The sequence below is a fragment of the Magnolia sinica genome, chromosome 19 (assembly GCF_029962835.1).
Source record: "Magnolia sinica isolate HGM2019 chromosome 19, MsV1, whole genome shotgun sequence".
Lineage (NCBI taxonomy): Eukaryota > Viridiplantae > Streptophyta > Magnoliopsida > Magnoliales > Magnoliaceae > Magnolia > Magnolia sinica.
In genome coordinates, this window is record NC_080591.1 from 18,258,898 (window position 1) to 18,284,115 (window position 25,218).

Genomic DNA, 25,218 nt, shown 5'->3' on the forward strand with positions numbered 1-25,218 from the left:
CAAGTTTTGAAAATTATTTATTTGCATGTTTTACTCGGGACTAATAAAATGTTGGTTGGGGAGTATATGTTGAGTGTGAAATATTATATATTTTTCATTATTATACATTGGTTTTATAACCATATATGCACTTAATTGATCTAATTACATATGTTTTCTTATACAAGGTGATTTGGAGAGCTAATATGAAAATGATGATTAAAAAATATTTAATGTTAAAAAAATTACCAAAACAATATTTGAAGGTGATTAATGAATAATTCAAGTGCTAAAGATCCAAAAAAATTAAGTGCAAAGGAGAGAGAGAAATAGCAAACAAAATCACAAAGTACAATAACAAAAATAGTACATTGTTCGATCTCACCTAAGATTGGTTCAGTCCAACCGAAAGTGTACAAAACAATTCAGTAACAAATTGTGATTTTTAGAGATAATTCAGCTCAACATTAGGTGTGACCAAAGCTATGTTTGGTGCCACCGATAGAAGGTTCGGTGTGACCTAAGAGAGAGACTTCAAATAAAAATTGAAGAAATTCAGCTACAATCGAGACACTAATTCAATGCAACCAATGTGAATTTCGTTGCGACCAAATGTACAATCAATGCAACCGATGCGGAACATAAGTGCATAAATTCGAAGTCAGATAGGATTTTTCCTCTTTAAAGGGTTGATTCTAACTTTCTTACATACGAATTAGGGTATAAGGAATAGAGCAAGGAGTTGTGGAGCTTCTATGGAGTGATCATTTTTCTTCAATCCTTCGATTTTATTTTAATTTTTATGTTTTTCTTTTAATTTTTAGTTTAATCATGTCTTTGATTGCATAATCTCTTAGTTAGGGTTAAGAGGTAGGACTTATAGTTGTTTTTAATATTTTTGTTTGCTTTAATTTATGTATTTAGCGCAATTAAGTATTTGGTTTGAATGAAGATTTATTTCTAGTTTACTTTGATCTATTGTCAACTTTGAGCACATTGGATGCTTAGGAAAGTTATGAGTAATTTTTTATCTATTTTATAAGAGATTAATTTGCAAAATTCATTAATTTATCGTAAACTACATGCATGATAGATGCTTTGAATTCCCTGAGATCAGTATTTTTGTGCATTATGTAGAGGCAAATTCAATTGAAGTTCAAATTTATTTTGACATATAAATGATAATTTCACCTATCCATTATCTGGTTGGATAAGATAGGATTTTGATTCCAGTTAATTAATTCAATTTAGTTAAGTGAATTAAACATTAAGATATAGTTATAAGTGGATCATTGGCACTCTAGTGTTTTATTTATGATAATTTACTTTACAATTACATCATTGCTTCTTAATTCAAATTCCATTGGTTAGTTAGTTCTAGTTACGAAGTCTTCTAATAATTACACAATCATGAGTCCCTATAGATATGACTTTGGTTTCACCGTGTTATTATTACATCACACGCTGCAATTGGAGTTCGTTCAACCACGCATCACATGGAGCATTCAGGATTTGGGCTCACATCCCATATCAAAAAAAGCTCATGAATTCTCATGAGAACTGATTCCCAGGTGAGTAGGGGTCCAGCACGTCACGTGTTAACGTGCTGGGACCCACCGTGATGCCTATGGCTAGTAGCCACACTGCCATTTGGTAGGTGGGTCCTATGGGATGCATGTATTTCATCCAAGCCATTCATCCATTTTCCTAGATCACTTTAGGGTATGGCCCCAAATTTAAAGCCGATCCCAGTCCTAGGTGAGCCACACAACAGGAAGTAGTGCAGATAATGATACCACCATTGAAACCTTCATAGGGCCCGCTGTGATGTTTACTTTCCATCAGTTTGGTCACTCGGACATGGTTTTTTTTAATTAAAATAAAGATGGGTCCCAACAGGTGGGACCCATGCTGTTGGGGCCCACCCTGTTGTATGTATGTATTCTATGTCCTAGTGGTCCATCTGGTTGCTCCTATGGACCCCGCTTCCCTGGGCTGAGCCCAATAAATGAGGCAGGATCAAATCTCAAATGGGCCACATGACAGGAAACAATGTTGATTGAACAACCGCCATTAAACTTCTTGGGCCCACCATGATGTTTATTTGTCACCCAACCTGATCTAAAGTGAGGCCCACAGAGGACCCCGCCTTGTGATGCGGATTATCCACTACGAGCCCAGTCTGGGGGCCCTCCTTGATGACATATTGTCCAAAAGCCCGTGGCCCACCGTTATGTGAATTTCGCTGCAAACAACAACCCATGTGATCGTATGTGCAATATGCCTACAATGTCCATTCCTGTTGTCCCACCATGATATATTTGTTGTATACCTTGTTGTTCATCTGTGAGTCCATCCTAAGCCCACCTTAATGTATGTTTTGTATACTTAGGCCATATGCATTTACCGACCTCCATAACGGGCTCAATTTGGGGTCCGTCTTGATGTGTATATAGGACTGATTTCTAGGCCCGCCTTAGGAGTAGTATGGGGCTATTTGGTGAACCCCATTGATGTGTTCACAAGAGCATTAGAGTGGTGAATCCGCTAGCCTTAAGTCTCACCTTGAGTGAATGCCTTGTGGGCCCATTAGTGGTAGAGGTATCGGGTTGAAGTTCAGGCTCCTTGGCGAATACATATGCCACCTTGTAATGCGTGTGTTGGGCCAACCAATTAGGCATTGATGATTGGTTGTGATTAATCCCTTGAATAGATCGATTGTGGTGATTAGGAATCAGACCAAAATTTTGTACCTAGACCCAACCCATTAAAATTGGGAGGTCAAAGTCAAAAATAGCCAAACCATTTGTTTAATGGGTTGCATCCGGGTATAGGAAGACAGAGACCTGACTCATTTATCATATGGGCCGCGTTTGGGCAGGTCTTGGTTGGGTATAAAAATTACAAGAATTTTCATACAAATAATGCTCCAAACAATTCAATTTGGCAGTCGCTATCAATTTTAATGGTGAAGAATAAAATAGCTACTAGCCCAAATTCAATGGCTAGGGTAGTTCGATTATTATAATTTTTGGTATATTCTCCATTGATAGGGCCACGATTAGCAAGGTTAGCTTGTCACAGGCAATGGATGAGCAACCACTTTTAGAAGAGAAAAAAAGGCGGTGAACAATTGTTGTAATCTAGCGCAAAAGAAAATAAAACCCACATATATAAGTACTATTTCTTTCGTCAGGTTCGGGTTAGGTCCATTTTCAAATGACCCAAATCAAACCCATTTCAAAACTGGGTCTAGGTCAGGTAGGGTTGGGTTGGTTTTAAGAGGACTCGAAGCCAATCCATTTAGTAACATGGGTCAAAACTTTTGGATCTAGACCTGCTCCAAGGGTCTATAAATTTTTTAACTATCAATGCAATCATTGTTGGGACAGGTCCATTAACTTGAGGGGTCAACCTGACCCATTTGCACTCCTAGTTGTAGATCATAGAATTTCTCAGATTTCACATAAGTGCTTTAAAATGGGAGGGAAATATGCAATGACTCAAATGGAACTTAATCAATGATATTCATTCTACTGGTTCTGAGGATGAAAGTGAGAGGTTTGCATTAAAACTACTTCAAGAAATCTTAATTTATCAGTCTTTTTAGATTCTACAGATGAAATATATTGATCAATGTAGTTTATGCTTGTCAATCAAAGAGAAAATGGACGACATAAACTAATCAATCTAGTTTATCATTGTCGATCGGAGAAGAAATTGATGGCAACTTTCCACAATCATAGTGTCTAAGATCGGAGAGCTTACTATAAAGCAACCCGTAGAAGATCTTATCCCTGATGAACCTTGATAGCCATCCTGAGCCTGCTAGCTGTGCCCACCCCGAAAAGTAAGCCCCAGTAATCAACCCAGCTGCACGCCAACGCCGCTCCTTCACGTACCTCTCTAATGCACACTTAACCCTTTTCGATTCAAATTTTCTACTCTCGAGTAATGAATTGCCAATGCACCGTCCAAGGATGACCGCATCTTCCAGTGCTGAACAACCACCTTGGGCCAGGTCAGGTGTCATTGGATGCATAGCGTCGCCGGCAACCGTTACAGTACCCTTAGATATGGTACCGAATATGACGTCCCATGGGTACCTAAACATCAATGGTGCGCATGTTAACGTGTCCAGATCACAATGTCGCACCATATCCAAGTAAATTTCAGGGAGGTTCTTGGTCAAGTTCTCCAATACGTCCTTCTGAATCAGCTCCGGGTCCCTGGTCTCTTCTCCTGCAGTTTTGATTGTGAAACAATCTCAATTAATCCCAATGAGAGATAAGAGTGGGGACCACCACCTTAGCCCTTGAATGGTAGTTAGGTAGTGGATCCCACATAATCAAATGTAGGCATTTATGACTAGATCATACCTCTTTTCCAAATACAAGAAATTGTAAAAGTAAATAATGGACACTGTAACATGAGTCATGTGGGCTTATTTTCAGTGCTGATGACCACACAAACCTTTTGAAAAATACTCCAATAAATAGTATATATTGTTGTTGATGTCTTAAATCTGAAAATCAATAGATCTGTTGATGGCAGCTCGATGCCATCGGAAAAATTCAGAAAATCCATGTTTTCTTACTAGAATGTTTTGGTGTTTTCTCGATGCCGTCGAAGTCCCATCAAAGGTTCCATCGAGCGCACGTGCAGAATTGCGTTAAGTGCGGAATTTGTTTCCGATTTCGATTGTGATTCTTATATATGCTATATATATGGGTGTAATCGGGATTTGGGAGTATCAAGAAGGTATCTCAAAGCTTTCTAACTCGTTCTAGGGTATCAAGGGCATAGCTTGGGGTGATTCGAGGCTTGTTTGGATTGGGTAATCTCCATCTCTTGTAATTTTCTGTTTTCATAGTGCATTATTGTCACTTTGTGTCGTGGTTTTTTCCCCGCAAAGGGTTTTTCCATGTTAAATTCAGAGTGTTTGTGATTGGATTTGATTGTGCAATTGGAATACTTTGCTTGATTCATCTCTTTTTACTTCCGCGGCTCCCCAACATATATCAGTTGTGGAATGATCATGTCGAGTCAAGTTCAATTGGGTCACATGGACAGTCCACCGATCCCAACTGTTCATTAAGTTCATAACATTTCATGGGTGGCCACAAAAGACTCATGCCAACTGAATGATCAAAGTCCATCAGTAAGATGGCCTTCTTCTTGTTTTCCAAGTCAGGGATGGTATGGCTAGGATGACTTGATGAAGGTGATGCTTCAGAATCATATGCCATCCATGATGGGTCTCAACAAATAAATATATCAAATTGTTGTTTGGACCCATTTCTAAATAAATGATCCCAACCATCCGCTTTATAGGCAGCTGATTGAATAGTTAGAATGGTCAGGTTGCTGATATTTTATTTCATGGAAGATTATGAAATTTTTGTTGAATATAATGGACAGTCTGGATTAATAAATGGATTGTCCAAGCGTCTGAATTTGAACTTGATTCCAATACAATTCAGTGAAGTCAGCTCCTGCAAGATCATTCCCCGCATCAATATGCCCATTAACATGCAAAACCTCATATATAGCGCGAGTGCATTCACAGGCTCTAGTTTTTCATAGATTCAAATTATATTAAACAAATAGTGAAAAGAAAACTCACCATTGATGAATGATTTTTTGTAGGTGATGAACCAATAAATGTCTTTATTAGTGAGAGGAACGAGACCTGCCCTGAAACCGTCACCTACAAACTGCTGGACTTCATGGTTAAGTCCATGCCCTTCAGGGAATACAGCTAAACCACGCACTGCTGCACGACCTGAATAAACAGGAGCGGCGAGTCCCAACCATTGCGCGATTGCTGAATGCACCCCATCGCACCCTATTAACACCTGCGATGCATGTGGGTGGGCCAATTCTACTTAATAAGATACATTATATTCTTTGAAAGTAAAGCCACAATAATTACAACCAGATTCATAGCTCAGGTGGTAGACTAAGTGAAAGATACCTCGTTTCAACACTGAGGTCTTGGCATTGACTCCCTAGTGGGGGTGGCTAACAGTGAAGTGTGATCTGACAGTGGGTGTACTAACAAGCTAACAAAAAAAGAAAAAAAGAAAGCCATAATAATTGAAGTTGGACTCTGCAGATTTACATATCATTAAATCTATTTGAGAATCTTTTACATGGGTGGTGATTCGCAATAGCAGCTTAAATTGTAGTAGCTAGAATGTTATACTGAACTCATTTTTCATTTGTTGCTCCATTGGGGCCAACATATTGAGATGGTATGATGATTTGACTGTCCATATTTTGCTCCATCTTGAAGTATTTCTGGTAGAATTGTTTTTTATTTTTTTCGAATTTAACTTTTAGTACTCCCTATGTTAGAAAGTTTTGCTTTTCGATAACCTTGGACCAATTAATCAAATATTGATTACTATGTAATCAATCAAACACTACTTGAGAAACTGAAATAAAAGAATTAGTATATTTATTCCGCCCAAAATGGGAATGGGCTGGGGTTATGAACTTATAATCATGGAACAGACCGCAATACAAATTAAAAATAAACTTATGCTATCACTGTGTAGATGAATTCAGAGCATTGAAAAGAAATATTACAGTAGTTGCCATTCGACTTCAAAAATCCACAGCCAGGATCATCATTGAAGTGTTATTATTAGGCCATGCTTACTTTTTTGAGAACACATGCACTTTGACACAAGATTTCTGACTCTTGATATTGTTTGCTATGGTTTTCATTGCCCTTTTTTCCTTTTTCTTTTAAGTTTCAGATTATGGATGGTCTAATCTTGATCTATGCACTGCGTAGATCTTCGGATGGTTAATGGTTTATAACATAATATAATGTGATGGATTACTTTATTCATGTATTTTGACAATTAGCTAACCCCAATTGATTGGATTAAGGCTTAGATGATGATGATGATGATGATGCCATTCCAATCACCAGATCATCTGAATATTTGAGTATGCTAAATGCCAGGATAGGGAATTAAAGACAACTCATTGCAACCTAATCTCCATAAGGCCGTGATTACTTTTTTGAGAACACATACACTTTGACACGAGATTTCTGACTGTTGATATTTGTTTGTTATGGTTTTCATTGCCCTTTTTCCCTTTTTCTTTTAAGTTTCCGATTACAGATGGTCTAATCTTGATCTATGCATGGTGTAGATCTTCGGATGCTTTATAACATAATACAATATGATGAATTACTAGATTCATGTATTTTGACAATTAGCTGACCCCAATCCTTAAAAACTAAAATCAAACCAATCCAACTGTGTGTAATTAAAATTATCAGGAGTCCAAATTTAGTTGCTAGTTAAAAAGGAAATGACCATTTGTCCAGATTCAGCCTGCTAAAAAGGATAGCATCATCAAACTGGTTTGATCTTTTGGCCACGCTCCATCCATGATGGGGCCAGGACTTGGTATGTCTAAATGGCTAACGTATATTCCACGAGCATGACAAAGACTTTCAAACGTAGTTCTAAAACTTGTAAGTCCACTTTTTGATGTAGAGTGGGTCGCAAACAGTTTCATGGCCAAGATGGATCAGAAAAGGCCCGGTCGACGACAGAAGTGATCCGGACCATTGGACCTTAGATCGGGCGTATCTCGCAAACCGGAATGAGTTATCTGACGTAAAATATATGATTTTGGGGTAGAACAAGCTACTTTAGCCAACCAACCCACTACGTCGGGTTGCGCAACCCGGAATTGCAAAAAACCCCTTGATCGACGGTCGTTTCCCTGTTTTAATTTCGTTTTTACTATAAATAGTAAGTTTTGGTTTGATTATAAGTCTTCATCCGTCGGGCTTTAGGAGTCGCGCCCAACGTGAAAAGAGCTTAGAATAATTAGGAGAACGGTTTGGTGAAGCCAAATAGGACACTTACTATTTTTGGCTGAAACCTTGCGCACTAGTAGACATCACGACCGTCTATAAATAGTAAGTTTACTATTTATAGTAAGTCGTGGATTCTAGGAGTTTGAGTTGTAGTTTGATTCGATTTCTTTCCCATTGCTTAGTACCCTTATTTAAAGGGTTGTGAACTCGTTTTTACTCATTCATTAATCAATTTCGAATTTATTAGAATTTATTTCTATTTTTTCTGCTTTCTTTCCTCGTGGATTCGAGAAGTCTTTGTGAGGAGTCCAGAGAAGTTCCGTGGATTCGGAATAGTTATCCTCTTGAGGAAGACGGTGCTCGACCTCACGTCCTCCCTTGCGTCAGTTTGGTATCAAAGCGAGGTTTCTCCTCGGATTGATGGCTTCTAATGACGGGTCAGGCAACAATCCCATGGGCGGTGCTCCAGGAAATTTACCTTTAACCGCGGCAGCTTTCGAAGTAGCGTAACGAGAGAATCAGCAAGCCATGCAAGGGCTGCAGGCTTCCATCGACCGCATAGCGGATCTCTTGACGAAAAAACTAAGGCAACTCCGTGTTCCTAGTGGTAATCCTCCACCGCCCATTACTGAAATTCGTAATCGCCCTGATCGCAGGATAGTACCGGCAGTGCATCCAAGGGTCATTCCTGAGGAAGGGGGCTCCAGTGAGGAGGAAATCGATGACATAATCTTCCAACACCCCAGACATGGCGGCGATCGAGTAGATCGAACGGATCGAGAATTCAAGATGAGGGTTGATATTCCTAACTTCAATGGCCAACTATACATTGAAGATTTCCTCGATTGGCTCTCTGAAGTTGAGCGATTTTTCGACTATATGGACATCCCTGAAGCAAAGAAGGTCAAGCTTGTGGCCTAGAAGTTGAAAGGAGGAGCTTCAGCGTGGTGGGAACAATTGCAACTCGCGCGAACCAAGCAAACGAAAGCACCAATCCGCACCTGGCAGCGGATGAAGCAGCTACTACGTGCCCGATTCCTCCCTAGCGATTACGACCAGGTATTATTCCAACAATACCAAAATTGTCGACAGGGTAGTCGGTCGGTGAGAGAATACGCAGAAGAATTTTACCTCCTGACAGCGCGTAACGATTTGGTCGAGACTGAATGCAGCAAGTCGCCCGATTCAACGGTGGATTGCAAACGGTTATCCAGGATCGGGTCCAAATGCAGTCCGTCTGGACGATGAATGATGCGATCAAGTTGGCTACTCGGGCAGCAGCGCAACTTGAACGTCCTAACACACGGACCTATCCTACCGTAAGGATCCCTGTGGCAGGTCTGCCCCAGGGAACTGCACACCTAAGGGGAAGGAGCCCGTATGAGCAGGCACTCAACCTCTTACGTTTGAGAACCGAGATCAGAGAAGTGGGCAAGCTAGACTCCAAAAGGGCGTATCGACTGCTGCTGGTCCAAGTAGAATCCCAAATCCCTATGCTCGGCCAAGGCCCGATAACTGCTATCGTTGTGGCCAACCGGGCCACCTATCAAATACTTGTCCCCAGCGAAAAGTGGCAAACCTCGCCATCAATGATGGTAGTGCTGATAATGCTTATGAAGATCCAGATATTGAAAAACAGGAGCATACCACCGAGGATGAGGCAGATGATTCAGGTTGGGTTCAACAAGATCACGGTGAGTCGCTCATCGTGAGGCGACTATTATATGCGCCAAGAAAAGAAGTGCATCCACAGCGGCATAACATCTTCCGAACTAGGTGTACGGTGAATCGAAAGGTTTGTGACGTGATCATTGACAGTGGGAGCAGCGAGAATATCATCTTTAAGGTCATGGTGGAAAGATTGCAATTGAAAACGGAGCGTCCTCCATCTCCATATACAATCGGTTGGATCAAGAAGGTCAGCGAAACAAAGATAACTGAACGGTGCACCATATCCTTTTCAATTGGCAAACATTATAAAGATGAAGTAGTATGCGATGTGATTGACATTGAAGCATGTCACATACTACTCGGTCGGCCCTGACAATCTGATCGTGACGCCACTCATAAAGGGCGTGATAATATATATATTTTCGTCAAGGACGGCCGAAAGACCATATTGGCCCCTATGGATCCAAAGGGACCACCTGAAACTTCTAAAGTGGAGGGTCGTTTTCTCTTAACCATACGAGACTTCGTGGAAGAATCCAAGGAAACAGGACAGACTTATGCATTAATTGTAAAAGGGGAAGAACTCGAACCTACCAACATCCCTGAAAGACTAAGGCCCCTGCTACATGAATTCAAAGAAATCTAGCCCGATGACCTTCCCAATGGGTTACCCCCCATACGAGATATCCAACACCATATCGATTTTGTCCCTGGGTCCAATTTACCTAATCGTCCCCATTATCGAATGAGTCTGAATGAGTGCGAGATTCTGCAGGGACAAGTAGAGGAGTTGATCCGTAAGGGTCTTATTCGAGAGAGCATGAGTCCATGTGCTGTACCAGCTCTATTAACTCCAAAGAAAGATGGGAGTTGGCGCATGTGTGTCGACAGCAGAGCCATAAAAAAAATCACCATAAAATACAGGTTTTCTATACCACGGTTGGACGATATGCTGGACATGCTAGAGGGTGCAAAAATATTCTCTAAATTGGACCTAAGGAGCGGCTACCATCAGATTCAAATACGATCGGGTGATGAGTGGAAAACGACCTTTAAGACTAAGGAAGGATTATACGAATGGATGGTCATGCCCTTCGGTCTTTCGAATGCGCCTAGCACATTTATGAGATTAATGAACCAAGTTCTGAAACGTTTCATTGGGCGGTTCGTTGTGGTTTACTTCGATGATATTTTGATATACAGTCAAGACGAAACCACCCATATGGAACACCTCAAGAAGGTCTTTCAAGTGCTCACTAAAAATAAACTGTACCTCAATTTAAAAAAGTGCAGCTTCATGACTGATAGCATATTGTTCCTGGGTTTTGTTGTAACATCCATGGGCATTCGGGTGGATGAGAAAAAAGTGAAGGCAATCAGAGAATGGCCAGTTTCTACAAATATTCACGAAGTGCGAAGTTTTCATGGACTGGCGACATTCTATTGTCGGTTTGTGAAAAATTTCAGTACCATTATGTCACCAATTACAGATTGCATGAAGAAAGGGCAGTTTCAGTGGACTGACAAAGCCGACAGGAGCTTTGTCGAAATCAAACGCAGATTATCCACGACCCTAGTTCTTGTACTTTCCAACTTCGACAAACTATTTGAAGTCGAATGTGATGCCTCATATGTCGGAATTGGGGGAGTTTTGTCTCAAGAAGGTAGGCCAGTAGCCTTCTACAGCAAGAAACTTAGCGATGCACGCAAGAAGTGGTCTACATATGAGATTAAGTTATACGCGGTGGTCCAGGCACTGTGCCACTGGCAACATTATTTGATTCAAAGGGAATTCATACTTTACACGGACCATCAAACTCTCAAATTCATTAATAGTCAAGCTAACATTAACCGTGTGCATGCTAGATGGATCTCGTTTTTACAGGAATTCACGTTCGTACTAAAATATAAGTCAGGGCAACAGAACAAAGTAGCTGATGCACTGAGTCGCCGTGCAACTTTGTTAGTCACTATGAGCAATGAGGTTGTCGGGTTCGAGCGCCTCAAAGACATATATGCCGATGACGATGACTTTAAGGACGCATGGGTTAGATGCTAAGAAGGTCACCCCGGTGACTTACATATGCAAGACGAGTTCCTTTTCAAAGGAAATCGACTGTGCATCCCAAACAGTTTGCTAAGGGAACAGATAATCCAAGAGCTACATGGAGGTGGCCTCAGTGGACACCTTGAGCGAGATAAGATGCGAGCTCTTATGGAAGAACGGTATTACTAGCCACAATTGGTACGTGATGTGGGAAAGACAGTCCAACGTTGTTATATTTGTCAGACCTCTAAGGGGCAATATCATAATACGGGCCTCTATACTCCGTTACCCGTACCTGACGGCCCTTAGGAGGATTTATCTATGGACTTCGTGCTTGGTCTCCCACGAACACAACGCGGCATGGATTCGGTGTTCGTGGTAGTGGATCATTTCTCCAAGATGGCACACTTTATTCCATACAAGAAGACTCTCGATGCAACACACGTGGCGAATCTATTCTTCAGAGAAATTGTGCGGCTACACGGGGTTCCCAAGACTATTACTTCTGATCGTGACACGAAGTTCATAAGCCATTTTTGGCGGACTTTGTGGGCTCGATTCGATACACGACTTCAGTTCAGTAGCGCCTACCACCCACAGACTGACGGTCAAACTGAGGTTGTGAATCGCACTTTGGGAAACCTCCTTCGATGTATTTCAGGAGAAAAACTGAAGCAGTGTGATTTGGCCTTGTCTCAAGCGGAGTTTGCATTCAACAACATGGTGAACCGCTCGAAAGGAAAATTCCCGTTCCAGGTTATTTATGGACGAGTACCTCGCCACACACTAGACTTGGTCCCTCTGCCCAAGCTCCCAGGCATGAGCATTGCAGCGGAACATATGACTGACAAGATCATTGGCATTCATGCGAAGGTACAAACCAAGCTACATGCCTCGAACGAAAAGTACAAGGAGCAAGCGGACAAGCATCAGCGACAAAAAGTGTTCGAGGTGGGCAACCAAGTAATGGTCCATCTGCGCAAAGAACGATTTCCGACCAGGACGTACAACAAGTTGAAGAATAAAAAGATTGGACCGGTACCAATCATCCGAAAGATTAATGACAACGCTTATGTTGTTGATCTTCCAGATGACATGGCAATCTCACGGACTTTCAACGTCGCGGACCTGACCGAGTATCATGAACCAGCACAGGATGAGAACTCGAGGACGAGTTCTTTTGAAGTGTAGGGGACTGATGTAGAGCGGGTTGCAGAAAGTTTCATGGCCAAGATGGATCAGAAAAGGCCCGGTCAACGACAAAAGTGATCCGAACCATCGGACCTTAGATCGGGTGTATCTTGCAATTCGGAATAAGTTATCTGACGTAAAATATATGATTTTGGGGTAGAACGAGCTACTTTAGCCAACCAACCCAGCTATGCCGGGTTATCCAGCCTAGAATTGCGAAAAACCCCTTGATCGACGGTCGTTTCCCTGTTTTAATTTCTTTTTTAATATAAATAGTAGGTTTTAGTTTGATTATAACTCTTCATCCATCGGGCTTTAGGAGTTGCGCCCAACATGAAAAGAGCTTAGAATAATTAGAAGAACGGTTTGGTGAAGCCAAATAGGACACTTACTATTTTTGGCCAAAAATCTTGCGCACTAGTAGACATCACGACCATCTATAAATAGTAAGTTTACTATTTATAGTAAATCGCGGATTCTAGGAGTTTGAGTTGTAGTTTGATTCTGATTTCTTTCCCATTGCTTAGTACCACTATTTAAAGGGTTGTGAACTCATTTTTACTCATTCATTAATCAATTTCGAATTTATTAGAATTTATTTCTATTTTTTCTGCTTTCTTTCCTCATGGATTTGAGAAGTCTCTGGGAGGAGTCCAGAGAAGTTCCGTGAATTCGGAATAGTTATCCTCTTGAGGAAGACGGTGCTCGACCTCATGTCCTCCCCTGCGTCACTTTTGAAACTCAGCAGCTTGAAACTCTGTTTAAGCAGCACCTAGACAAGGTCTTGTCAACCTATTTTTCCTAAATAACAGTAGTAACTTCATCGATTGTTGTTATAGTTCAAAATATTAAGCATTACACTATTTTAAATATGGGGTTTTGACATATAGCACTTTCCCTTTTGGCCCCATGACCTAGCAATAACACCATCCCTTCTGTGTTTTTGCAAATAGTGTTTCTTGTCGTTCATTTTCAGTCAAAAACCTTGTCCTAAACATTGTAGGGTTATGCTTCAGGCTTGGGATGGGAGCAGTTAGGGTTGAGTTTTTCGAGATCTAGGAGAGGGTAAATATTGACATTCTAAAAAGATTATGCCAAACTAACCATTCTTAGTTTTTCCATCTAGAAGATTAATGGCAAGTTATTTTTTTACTATATTTGGAAAATGGAAGGTGTTATTTGGGAAATTGTATGAGGGAGGGTGTTATTTATCTGAGCCAAAAGGGAGAGTGTTATGTGAAAACCTTTTAAAGTATTTTCAAAGATCCTAGAAAAGTGAAGAATTCAGACCATCTCGACTGCACATTGAGTTGCATGGAACTTTTGGATTTTTCATATTTCTAAAACTTAGTAAGTCGACTTGAAAATCCGTCGAGTCAACTTGACTCAGAAATATTTCAACCCAATTCTCTTGGAAACTCTCTGGAGAGTCTGATTCGGTTGGAACTCGACAAGATTCAATGAGTTGACTCAAGAACTCGGTAGACAATACAACCCAGCATGACTCAAGGAAGTCAATTGCCCAATTAACAGTTTCTTGTTAAATTATAGAAAATAAATATAAAATAAACATATGCATGCCATAGGATTTGAACACAAGCTCATCAGAAAGAGGTTATAATTGTCCAAAAACTCAACTCGACTCGATGCCAGCCTAGTAGGTCGACTCAATGATTCGGACGAGTCTTTACTTGGCTCAACCTTATTTATTAATAAACAAATTATAATAAATATAGTATGAATTACACAGGCTAGTGGTAAATATTAATCTCACTGTAAATGAAATAAATAAAAATAATAATTTTTAAACACAAGAAAAATGCTTATTGGACTGCTAGCACACTTGGATCCTTTGTTATTGGTTCTGAGTTCAAGTTCACATATACATTTTTCTTTTTTTCTTTTTTCTTTTTCTTTCTTTTTAATTTTTTTAATTTTTTAATTTTTTAATTTTTTAATTTTTAATTTTTAATTTTTAATTTTTATTTTTTTTGCATTTAACCAAGAAATCAGTTGACCCCAGGCAAGTGACTCAATATAATCATGCCAAATCAACTGAGTTTACGAGCCAACTCGTCAAGTCTTGACAAGACTTGACCGAGTCAAGATCGCCATTGAGTTTCCAATAGACTTGGCTCGAAATCTGGCCTAGACCTCTTGACTCAGCCAAGTTTTATGAGTCGAGCTACTGAGTTTTGGAACTATGGTTACACTTAAAATATCAAGTTGAATGAGTCAAAGGCTCATCAGGTTTTATAGTTGACCCGACCTAGCTAGAAATTGAGTCAAGTTATCCAATTTTTGAATTATAGGATTTTTTAACTATGGTTGCCACTACCATTGGCCAAACACAATGTAGCAGTCTAGCACCTAGAATTTTGGTGCTATAACAGTAGGTGTGTGAAAATCTCCTATTCTTTCAGGCACAAAAACAAGTCATTCAACCAGAATGATACTGTTGTCACATGTTGAAAGAATGTAGACTGTTCACCGAGTATGTTCCTCCTAGCTTGCAGTCATATCTAAGCATCAAATAAATTGGACAGTTCCAACCATCCAATTGGTAGCTTCGAAGACACAAAAGGAAAGCTACAGGCCACATTTGAGGAATTGAAAGGCAAGCATCATCTTGTCCGCCTACCTCTTGAAGCCCTTGTTCCAAGTACTATAGCACACATATGAATCATTGAGATCTTGTTTGATCCTGCAATGTTAGCACTATAATATAAGTAGAGCATGTTTCATAGATGGACCCAAAAGCTATGTGCCTTTGAGTCTCTTATTGTGTTCAGCCCAGAAAGCCTCATCTGCCAGTAGTTTGGCCCATCTAGAGATTACTCAGGGGCATAGTAGATTTTGAGATCTTTTATGAGAAAGGAGTTGCATTTGAGATAAATTGACTTACAATGCAGATTACAGGTAGATCTAACAACCCATAGATTGATTACTGGCTATGTACTCTAGTCTTAATATTTTTCGGAGTATTAAGAGAAACTGATAATATCTTTGTCGACAACTAAAGCTAAGAATAGGTAAACAACTATGGTAGGACATAAGTGTCAATGGCCCATGAAAATGATGACCAACATCAAGCCACATGGTGATTGTTCTATTCAGCAGTATTGCAGTGAAGATGCTGAAACTTCAGGGTTACCTTTACTGAAGTTCTCAATTTTTAGAGAGCCCACGCGCATTGCAAGCAACGAGCTAGGTTTGATGAGTGATAGAATTGTACACTCTAATATAGTTCCAAAGGGACATATGTAGGGGTTATTATGTCCGCAAGGTGTTTCTTAACTAGAAACTGCTTTGTCCTTCTTTCTTTCTACATTGTGTGAATCCTAGTTTTGGTAGTATTTGGATAAAAAGTCTCTTGGGTGTGTTGTTTACAAAAAGAAAAACATATGTAGAGAATGCCTTATGAGAGATCTTTGTATACAATGAGAGAGTGGGAGAGAGAAGATCCTTGTGTTCTCTGATATCCCTTGATTTAGTGAAGAAGAAAGCTCAGTTGCCACCCGTGAACACAGTCAACATTGCCAAAACATTTAATCCTTTTCGCTTCTTTATCTCTTGTTTTTTTTCCTTTGCTTTTGAATTTTAGTTAGCTTCTTTCACTTGTGGGGTTCTTTTATTGCACTGTGTTTTAGAGATTTTCCCCAACAATTCATATAAGAGCTAAAGGTTGAGAAGCTTTTCAACACAAGATTTGTGTTAGTGTTTGCATTGGAATTGTTTCAAATGGTTGAATCGAGTTCTACCAAATTAGAGGTCCCAAAGTTCAACCTATCCATTTATACATTTTGACGACTAAAGATGAAAGGCAATGTTTTTTTTAAAAAAAAAAGAGTTGGGGGTGTTGGCTGAAATGCAGTGTTAGTGAAGTGAGACTATATAACTGTAATCAAAGGAAAATTAAAGAAGCAAGTAGAGATGAATGCTAATTTTTTTAGGAGAAAAACTAGTTTGCTTTAACGGATATTCGTCTTGCGTTAGATGATTTGATTTTGGTAAAAGTGTCCGATCAAACCAACTACCAAAGTTTTGTGAAATAAATTGCTGAACCTACACAAAGTGAAATCTACATTGAACAAGGTCTTTCTCCAAAGTCAGTTGTAGAAAGTGGAGGGATCTTCTTTGTAAGAACACTTGAATGAGTTTAATGCCCTAATTAGCAAATTGGTGGTGATCGATGTAAAAATTGATGATGTTGAAAATGTTTCTCTTCAACATTGTTCGATGTCAGAATCATGGGATGGTTTTATAATATCCCAACATTAATGGTCCAAAAAAGTGTTAGAATTATGGAAAGAAGAGTAATATATATATATATATATATAGAGTCATGCTCCCCTGCGCACCTTTGCACACGTGTCATGGTTGTCAAATCTGAACGGTCCATGTGATGTGGAATCACATGAAACCTCCTATGAAAAATTTTCACCCTGATATAAAATTCTCGTGGGCCATAGCAAAGAGAAATACAAATCAAGGGAGGAAACTGTTTTCATTTTTCATGGCCCATCAAAGTTTTAGATCAAAGTAAAACTTGGTCCTGGGGGGTTTGTCGAGGTGCTGCTTCACATGAACGGTTCAGATTTTGGATCCACATCACGTATGATGGGTTCTCAAAAAAGTTCGTATGTAGTACGTACGAACTGGTTCGCAGGTGAGCGTTTTCCTATCTATCTATCTATCTATCTATCTATCTATATATATATATATATATCATCTATCTATATCTATCTATCTATCTATCTATCTATCTATATATATATATATATACACACACACACACACACACACACTCAAGAAGGCAAATCAACAAAATTCCAAATTTAATTTGCATGACAAGCATTAATTGAAAGGTTTCCTAATGAAACCTAGTAGAGAAAGGCAAATCATTTGAGGATAAAGAAGTGTTTATTGTGATTCCACAAAAGAATCTAAACCATCAATAGATTTGAATCGTGAGGGAGAATCTGAACTATAAAGAACTGGTTGGCTATTCTCTCATCCCCTCTATCTCCTCATTTCCTTCTATTACAAGTTGTCCACTAGAAAAGTGGAAATAAGAAGGTACCATTATTTTTGTAGTCATGGACGAGAGGGATATTTAATTAGTTGCATTCCTAGTGTGCTTAGGCCTTTTCACATGTAAACACGTGACCTTCAGAGTGCACACTAATAGAACACCACTTCATCATAAGCTTGCCATGAAGAGCAGAGTAATAAGAACACTTCAGTGTCCTATAGAACTAGCATACTTGCACAATGAAAAAATAAAATTGAACCATCACCTGTAGATTGACTCAACGATACATTGTGACTGATCTTACACACAAACATTACATGAGGTCTGCCCAATCATCTAATGATCTTTCTTGACTCCCTGCTATAATACCTTATATGATCTGGCCGGTACTTTCCAAGTGGCTATTATTTACCAGCCAGCTACCAATCTATATAGATGACTGGGGATATTGTTCCTATTAGCTACTTAGATTCTTAATAGTTTTTGGAAATTGAAAAAACAAAATTATTGAATTTTTGATTTTCTATTACTTCTCACATGTATACAAGAAATCATTGTCCACCCACCATGGATCTAAAATCACAATCAATCACTTGTTTATCCCTGAAAGGTTATTTTAATGCAGGTAAAATCCTACTCATGCGAACTCTTTAAAAGTAAAAGAGTTTTGCAGGTAAACTACATCATGTCATGTGTGGATATTGATAAAATCTTTATTATGTAAGCAGTTTCCTTTTGTTTGGGCATTGGTAAAATGCCATTGGAAGCAAGATGATTTCAAAAAAATTGGCTGCCAGAAGTAAAGGCTTCACAAGTAAAGTGCTGCTCACCTATTCTGGTTTACAACCATTGCAAGATTTTTGGTTTTAAGGGTTTATATGGTATCAAGCCTTTACACCTTGTGAACAATTTACTGCTAAAAGAATTACCTAAGTTGGATTTTACAAGCATCCAAAAACCCTCTGAGTGAACTGCAGCGTAACTATTTTTGTTTTTTATTATTGTAAAAGGAGCGTGGAATAAAGAAATGAGTTCATTATCTTCTTCTCAAGAAAAGCCTTTGAAAAGAAGATAGAAATCTCTAAAACAAGAAATTTAAGTGATATATGGATGAAATTGCTACTTATAATGTATGTAATATGCTTATATAAGGAAAGGAATTCTTGAACCCTAATTAAACTAAAAGTAAGAAATTTCCCTGAATATAATGCAGTGTACCAAATCATTAATAATAATAATAAAAAGGGGGAGAAAGAACCGAGGAACCTACCTTTGTTTTAACAACAGTGTCGTCATCCATGTGAAGGACATAAGTAGGCGAATCTTGGAGTGTTTCGTTGCTGCTGATGGATGCAAGCTTTGACGAGAACCGAATTGTGCCAGGTGGCAGTTCCTTAGCCAAAGCTTCCAGCAATGCTTTCCTATGCACCGACCTCGTTCCCATACTTCCCCTGCTTAGACAGTCCATTAGTGAATTTTTATTCTTCTAGCTTGGGGGTAATAATTAAATAAATAAATAAAAAGAGAGGTATGTTAATCCCAAATGCTTGTAAAGCTATGCACATCCATTTTTGGCACACATGAGAGTGTGTGTACCAACCATATCTCACTATAGTACATGACCCAATCAAGTGGGCCACTCATGTATCATGAGTAATAAATTAGAGCTGGGCATCGAGTTAAGTCGGACTGAATTAGGGCTAACTCGACTCGATCTGGTTTTAAAATAGACCTGACTCGAACTCGACCCAACTCGGTACCGAGTCCAACATGCCTAACCCCATCTGAGTTCGGATCTCGCCTGGACTAATTCGGACCGAGTTCGACCCGGTCACAAGTACTGAGTCGGGTCGAGTGCAGCAGGTATCCACGAGTTGAAATTACAACTCAAAACCTAAATGCACTTGCTAGAATTGTAGTTTCTCCATCAACTACACGGCATCTCAAATCTGAAACATCATATATATATATATATATATATATATATATATATATATATATATATATATATATATATATATATATATATATATATATATATATGTTGGACATAGGCCAGTGGGGCCCACTGGTGAGCAATCACTAGTGGGTGGGTCACATGTTTTTAGGCCTCTTCCGGCCTTCTCTTGATTTTTCAGGAATGGTACGAGAGAGTCTTATCCCGTTTATAGGAAAAGATAGAGTTTGGATGAGACCAGATTACCCGGTCTTCTCCCTATCTCCCATCTAAAATCAAATTCAATTTTGAATTTGAAAAACCAACTAAAAAAATCAAGAGGAGGCCGGAAAAGGCCTAAAAACATGGGATCCACCCACTAGTGATTGCTCACCAGTGGGCCCCACTGGCCTGTGTCCAACATCTCTCACTCAATCACATTGTGAGATAGGCACAAAAATTTGTCAATTTAACTTGCCTAATAACAACCAGAAACCAAACATCGCGATCAAAAGAATCAGAGGCATGGGATCAGCTGGATTACCGTAATCTTCTCATAGTGTTTAAGTACTAAGTGGCCACCTAATTAGTACTCAATAACCTAAGCTTTGCAATGCCTGTCCTAGTCCGCATGACCACACCAGATAGAGTTAACTCCCGATCTGAAGTACTCGACCAACATACGCACTTATCCAGCTTATCGAGTTATTTTGAAAACTCAATTTTTCACAAACTTCGAGTAAAATCGATTTAAAGCAATTATATATATATATATATATATATATATATATATATATATATATATATATATATATATAAAAGAAAAATATTTTTTAAAAAATTATAATAAAAATAACTCGACACCGACAGATAAGCTTATCGAGTTATTTTGAAAACTCAATTTTTCACAAACTTCGAGTAAAATCGATTTAAAGCAATTATATATATATATATATATATATATAGTCTGGCTAATCAAGGACCTTTCGTCATAGTACACTAAAGTAGCGACACTCAATCTTATCCTCATATACACAAGAGGAGGGTAGCTGAGGACACAAAGAGTAACCTACAGGACTGGCTACTCACACGTTAAAATGATTAGATCGAATTAAAGCAATCTGTAGGTAAAAGGTCCCAGTACCTGGCTACAATCTACGTCGTAAAGTAGACAATACTAGATGTATGTCGGGTCTACAATAGGCAGGTCTTTCTACATGAGGTATGACTTATCTCATAACCTCATAACCTGGCTATAAATTCAGGCCATAACATTGATCGCATGAAAATGAAAGGTGCGATTATGTTATTCAACTTTATCAGTCTCATCTTCAATTTTTTTAAGATTGTAGGCGTATACGACTCACTCATATCCTCATCTTTTATTATCCACAATAAAGAAAAGTCCACACCTCAGTGTATGAACATCGCATTAAATGTACCTCTCTTGTACATTCAAGGTTGGTCAACCCGTGCGAGTGGGTGACCAGCATGCCGACAAAGAAATAGAAATTCTACATGATCTCAAGTTAAATGCTGATGATCTACTTACCTAGTTTATATTAGTGTACAATACTGAATAAATGGAATGTGTTATTAATGAAAGATCAAAGGTACTAAAAACAAGTACATCACTCAAGTTTTCCTTCATCCCATTTGCCTGACGTAAACCTAAAATAGATCTCTGGCTATAGGTTTCATCATGGGATCAACTATCATCTCCTTTGTAGGAATGTAGTTGAGGGCGACCTTCTTATCTCTCACTTAATCGCGGACGTAATGATATTTGATCTTAGTGTGCTTAGACTTCTGATGGTATTTAGGGTACTTTGCCAAGTCAATGACAGAAATATTGTCTATCTTCAGCGATATAGGCTGATAAACACTCAGTACAACACTCAGACCCAATAAAAATCTGAGAACCCATACACACTCCTGAACTGCAGCACAACATGCAATGTACTCGGCCTCCATAGATGAAAGAGCTGTGGATGTCTGTTTCTTACTCGACCATGAGATAGCTCCTCCTTCGAGTAAGAATACATATCCTGAAGTAGACTTTCTCTTGTCGGTGTCATTACCCCAAGCAGCATTAGAATATCCTCTGAGCTCGAGACTTATGCCTTCATAACACAACATTAGGTCTTTTGTTCCTCTAAGATAGCGAAATATACGTTTGACGGCTTGCTAATGAGACTGTCATGGGTTACTCTGATAACAGCTAACTATACCAAATGCATAGCTAATATCCGGTCTAGTGCAAAGCATGGCATACATTAAGCTCCCTACTGCGCTTGCATAAGGTACTGAGGACATAGTCAATTTCTCGGCTTCAGTCTGGGGACACGATTTTCTGTCTAGCTTGGTAGTTTTAACCATAAGGCTTTTAACAGCTTTTGAATTTTTCATCTTGAACCGCTCTAAGATCTTTTGTATATAGATGGCTTGAGACAAACCTAAAAATTTCTTAGGGCGATCCCTGATGATTTTTACCCCAAGAATAAAGTTGGCTTCACCGAGGTCTTTCATCTCAAAGTTCGAAACTACTCAATCTTTAGTTGTCATCAACGATTGCATGTCATTACTAGCTACAAAGATGACACATACATAAAGAGTTAATATTAGAAGAGATCTTTCAAACTACTTCACGCATACATAATGTTCTTCTTTGCTCATTATGAATCCGAAGGTGGTGATGTCTAAGTGTAATTTCATGTACCATTGCCTTGAAGATTGGTTCAGCTTATAGATGGATCATAATAACCTATAAACTTTCTTTGAAAATTTTATGCACATATCTGATGGTATGTTGCATGTATATCTCTTCATCCAAGTCACTATTTAAGAATGCGGTCTTTACATCCATCTGATATAACTCTAAGTTTAAACTTGCAACAATGGACAAGATCATATTGAGAAGAACTTTGCAGCAAATGAAAAGGTCTCCTCGTAATCAATTTCTTTTTTTTTGTATAAAACCTTTAACAACTAATCGTGCTTATACTTGTCCACTGTATCATTTGTCTTTCTTTTGATCTTTAGTACCCATTTATTACATATTATTTTGCAATTGGAAGGCAGATTAACAAGTTCCTAGACTTTATTCTTTTCCATGGAAGCGATTTCTTCGTCCATAGCAGTTACCCAATCGGCCGAGTTAGAAGATAATAATGCATCCTGATACGAATCAAGTTCATCATCATTAACCGCAACGCAAGAGAATGTTTGCCCCTCAATATCGAAGTATCTTCGGAAAATCAATCCTCTTTCGCTTCGCCGTAACTCAGGAGGCTGCTGAGATGTCCTCCCACTGTCCTGACGAACTATAGGAGCATCATCATTTTGAAAAGCAAAATTCCCACTCTCCTGAGGTACATCGGGTATTTCAAAAAGTTCTATTAGAACTTTTTACTTTATTCGGCTGGAATACATTAAGAGGAGGCCGGAATAGGCCTAAAAACATGGGACCCACCCACTAGTGATTGCTTACCAGTGGGCCCCACTGGTCTATGTCCAACAATATATATATATAAACACACACACACGAGTCGAGTCAATATCGAGTTGGATTTCGAGTCTAGTCAAGTCGAGTTACTAGGTGACCCGAACTCAACTCGGTTTGAGTTCGGATTGGATGGAGTCTACTCAGTTCGGATCGACTCACCCACTTAGTTCAGATCAAGTTGAATCTGAACAAGTCAGACGAGTCCAGTTTGCCGAGTAGAGTCGCCCCGTGCCCAACTCTAGTGAGTATAGACATGGTCACCTTTTTATCCAGCCCTCCATTTTTTTGAAGTTTGAACACACTGATAGGCTTGATTTTATGCAAGTGCCAAATAAATCAGCAATTCTAATTCCTTTTACCTGTCCAAGGTTCCAGAGTAAGAAACACGCTTTAGAGTTCCGGTAGCCACGCTAGTAATGGATACCCTACAAAATAAGGATGTCAAAGGGCTACGCTTGGCAGGGCTGGTGTCTGTCCAAGCCCGATTTACAAAGCAAAACATAGGCCTGAGGCCTGCCTGGCCCACCCAACGACTAGCCTATTCAAGCGTAGATGAGTATGCCCAGCCCAAGTTCGGCCCATTCACAAATGTGATTTATGAGATAAGCTATGTTCATTAGAAATACTCCAGTGCTATCAGTAAAATGGTACTCACAGGTTGCATTGGTTCTCTTGGACAGTCCATTCTGTCGATCCGAACCGTCCATTTAGTCCAAATCACTTTTAAAATCTTACTGATGGGATGACCCAATCTATCTTTGATTTGGCCTTAACTTCCACAGCCATCCATTTTTGGACCCACGGATGTAATGGTTACAATTGCGTAACAAAAGTGATTCTTTAGATTAATACGGATTGGGATGATTTTCAGGGCCTGGGATCTGCCTAAGTTTTGGGCCCATACCCTGAAATGATACGGAAAAATGGATAGACGGTGTGGATAAAACGCATACATCACGGTGGCCACTCAAAGTCAAAGCCCGTTCCCAGCTGGAGACGGGCGGGGGCAGATTTCCTGGGAAAGAAGTTCCTGCGGTGGGAACTTGTGTGGGGCCCACCATGATGTTTTTAATAAATCCACCACGTCCATCATTTTTTTGAGCTCATTTTAGGACAAGAAGCCAAAAATAAGCCGGATCCAAGACTCGAGTGGGCCTCAGTAAAGGAAAAGGTGGGTAGGGAAATTCCTACCGTTGAAACCTTCCTAGGGTCGACAGTGATGCTTACATGCCATCCAGATCGTTCATAACGTCATTCCTACTGGGATGAACTGAAAACATAGAAACTAGCCTGATTCCAAACTTCTGTGGCCCCACGAATATTTCAACTGTGGACGTTCAATTCTTCCCTTTTCGGCCCACTTGAGTCTTGGATCTGGATCATTTTTGGCCTCTTCTCTTAAAATGAGCTCACAAAACGGATGAACGTGGTGGATTTATCAAAAACATCATGGTGGGCCCTACATAGGTTCCCAGCGCAGGAACTTCCCCCATTGACACCTCTACTGGGCCAGAGCTCATAAAACTTCCAACGAGGTTGAGCTATGTGGGCCCCAACGTTGCGTGTGTCCGACATCCACTCCATCAATCAGATGCATCCTTTCATAGTGCACCATCGGCCTAAAAATCAGGCCAATCCATAACTTAAATAGGCCACACCACAGACAACAGTTAGGAGTAGATACGTGTGTTGAGAGAGAGAGAGAGAGAGAGAGAGAGAGAGAGGACTTACGCATGGAAAGGAGGATGGATGGAGGTGAGGTTGGTAGCAACGCCAAGTGCATCGAGTGCTCGCCAGGCGTTGGGGAAAAGAGTTATAGCAGCACCAGCTGCACGTAGCTCCTGAGACCTCTCAAGAACCAACACCCGGACCCCTACCTTCTTTAACGCCAGAGCCGTTGCTAACCCTGCGATCCCTGCTCCAACGATCACCACTTCTTCGTAGATTTCCATCTCTCTCTCTCTCTCTCTCTCTCTCTCTCACCATTTAAAAACAATTCCAA

General features: G+C 39.6%; 1 protein-coding gene across 1 annotated transcript; it reads right to left on the reverse strand.

Annotated features, from left to right (window-relative positions):
- Positions 1-3,493: 3,493 nt before the first annotated feature.
- Positions 3,494-25,218, reverse strand: LOC131235570 (monooxygenase 2-like). Its single transcript, XM_058232776.1, has 5 exons — positions 24,948-25,218; positions 23,576-23,641; positions 19,046-19,226; positions 5,606-5,837; positions 3,494-4,221 (listed from the first exon to the last, which is right to left on the reverse strand). Exons 1-5 carry the CDS (start codon positions 25,166-25,168, stop codon positions 3,665-3,667), a joined length of 1,257 nt encoding a protein of 418 aa, XP_058088759.1. The 5' UTR covers positions 25,169-25,218; the 3' UTR covers positions 3,494-3,664.

Bases quoted from the DNA above. Each gene is read 5' to 3' on its own strand.
- LOC131235570 (XM_058232776.1), bottom strand. From the start codon at position 25,168: ATGGAAATCTACGAAGAAGTGGTGATCGTTGGAGCAGGGATCGCAGGG. The intron at 19,227-23,575 runs GTAAAAGGAATT...CTGTCTAAGCAG, and splicing joins TACTCTGGAACCTTGGACAG to GGGAAGTATGGGAACGAGGT. The intron at 4,222-5,605 runs GTGAGTTTTCTT...TCAAAACTGCAG, and splicing joins CAAAAAATCATTCATCAATG to GAGAAGAGACCAGGGACCCG.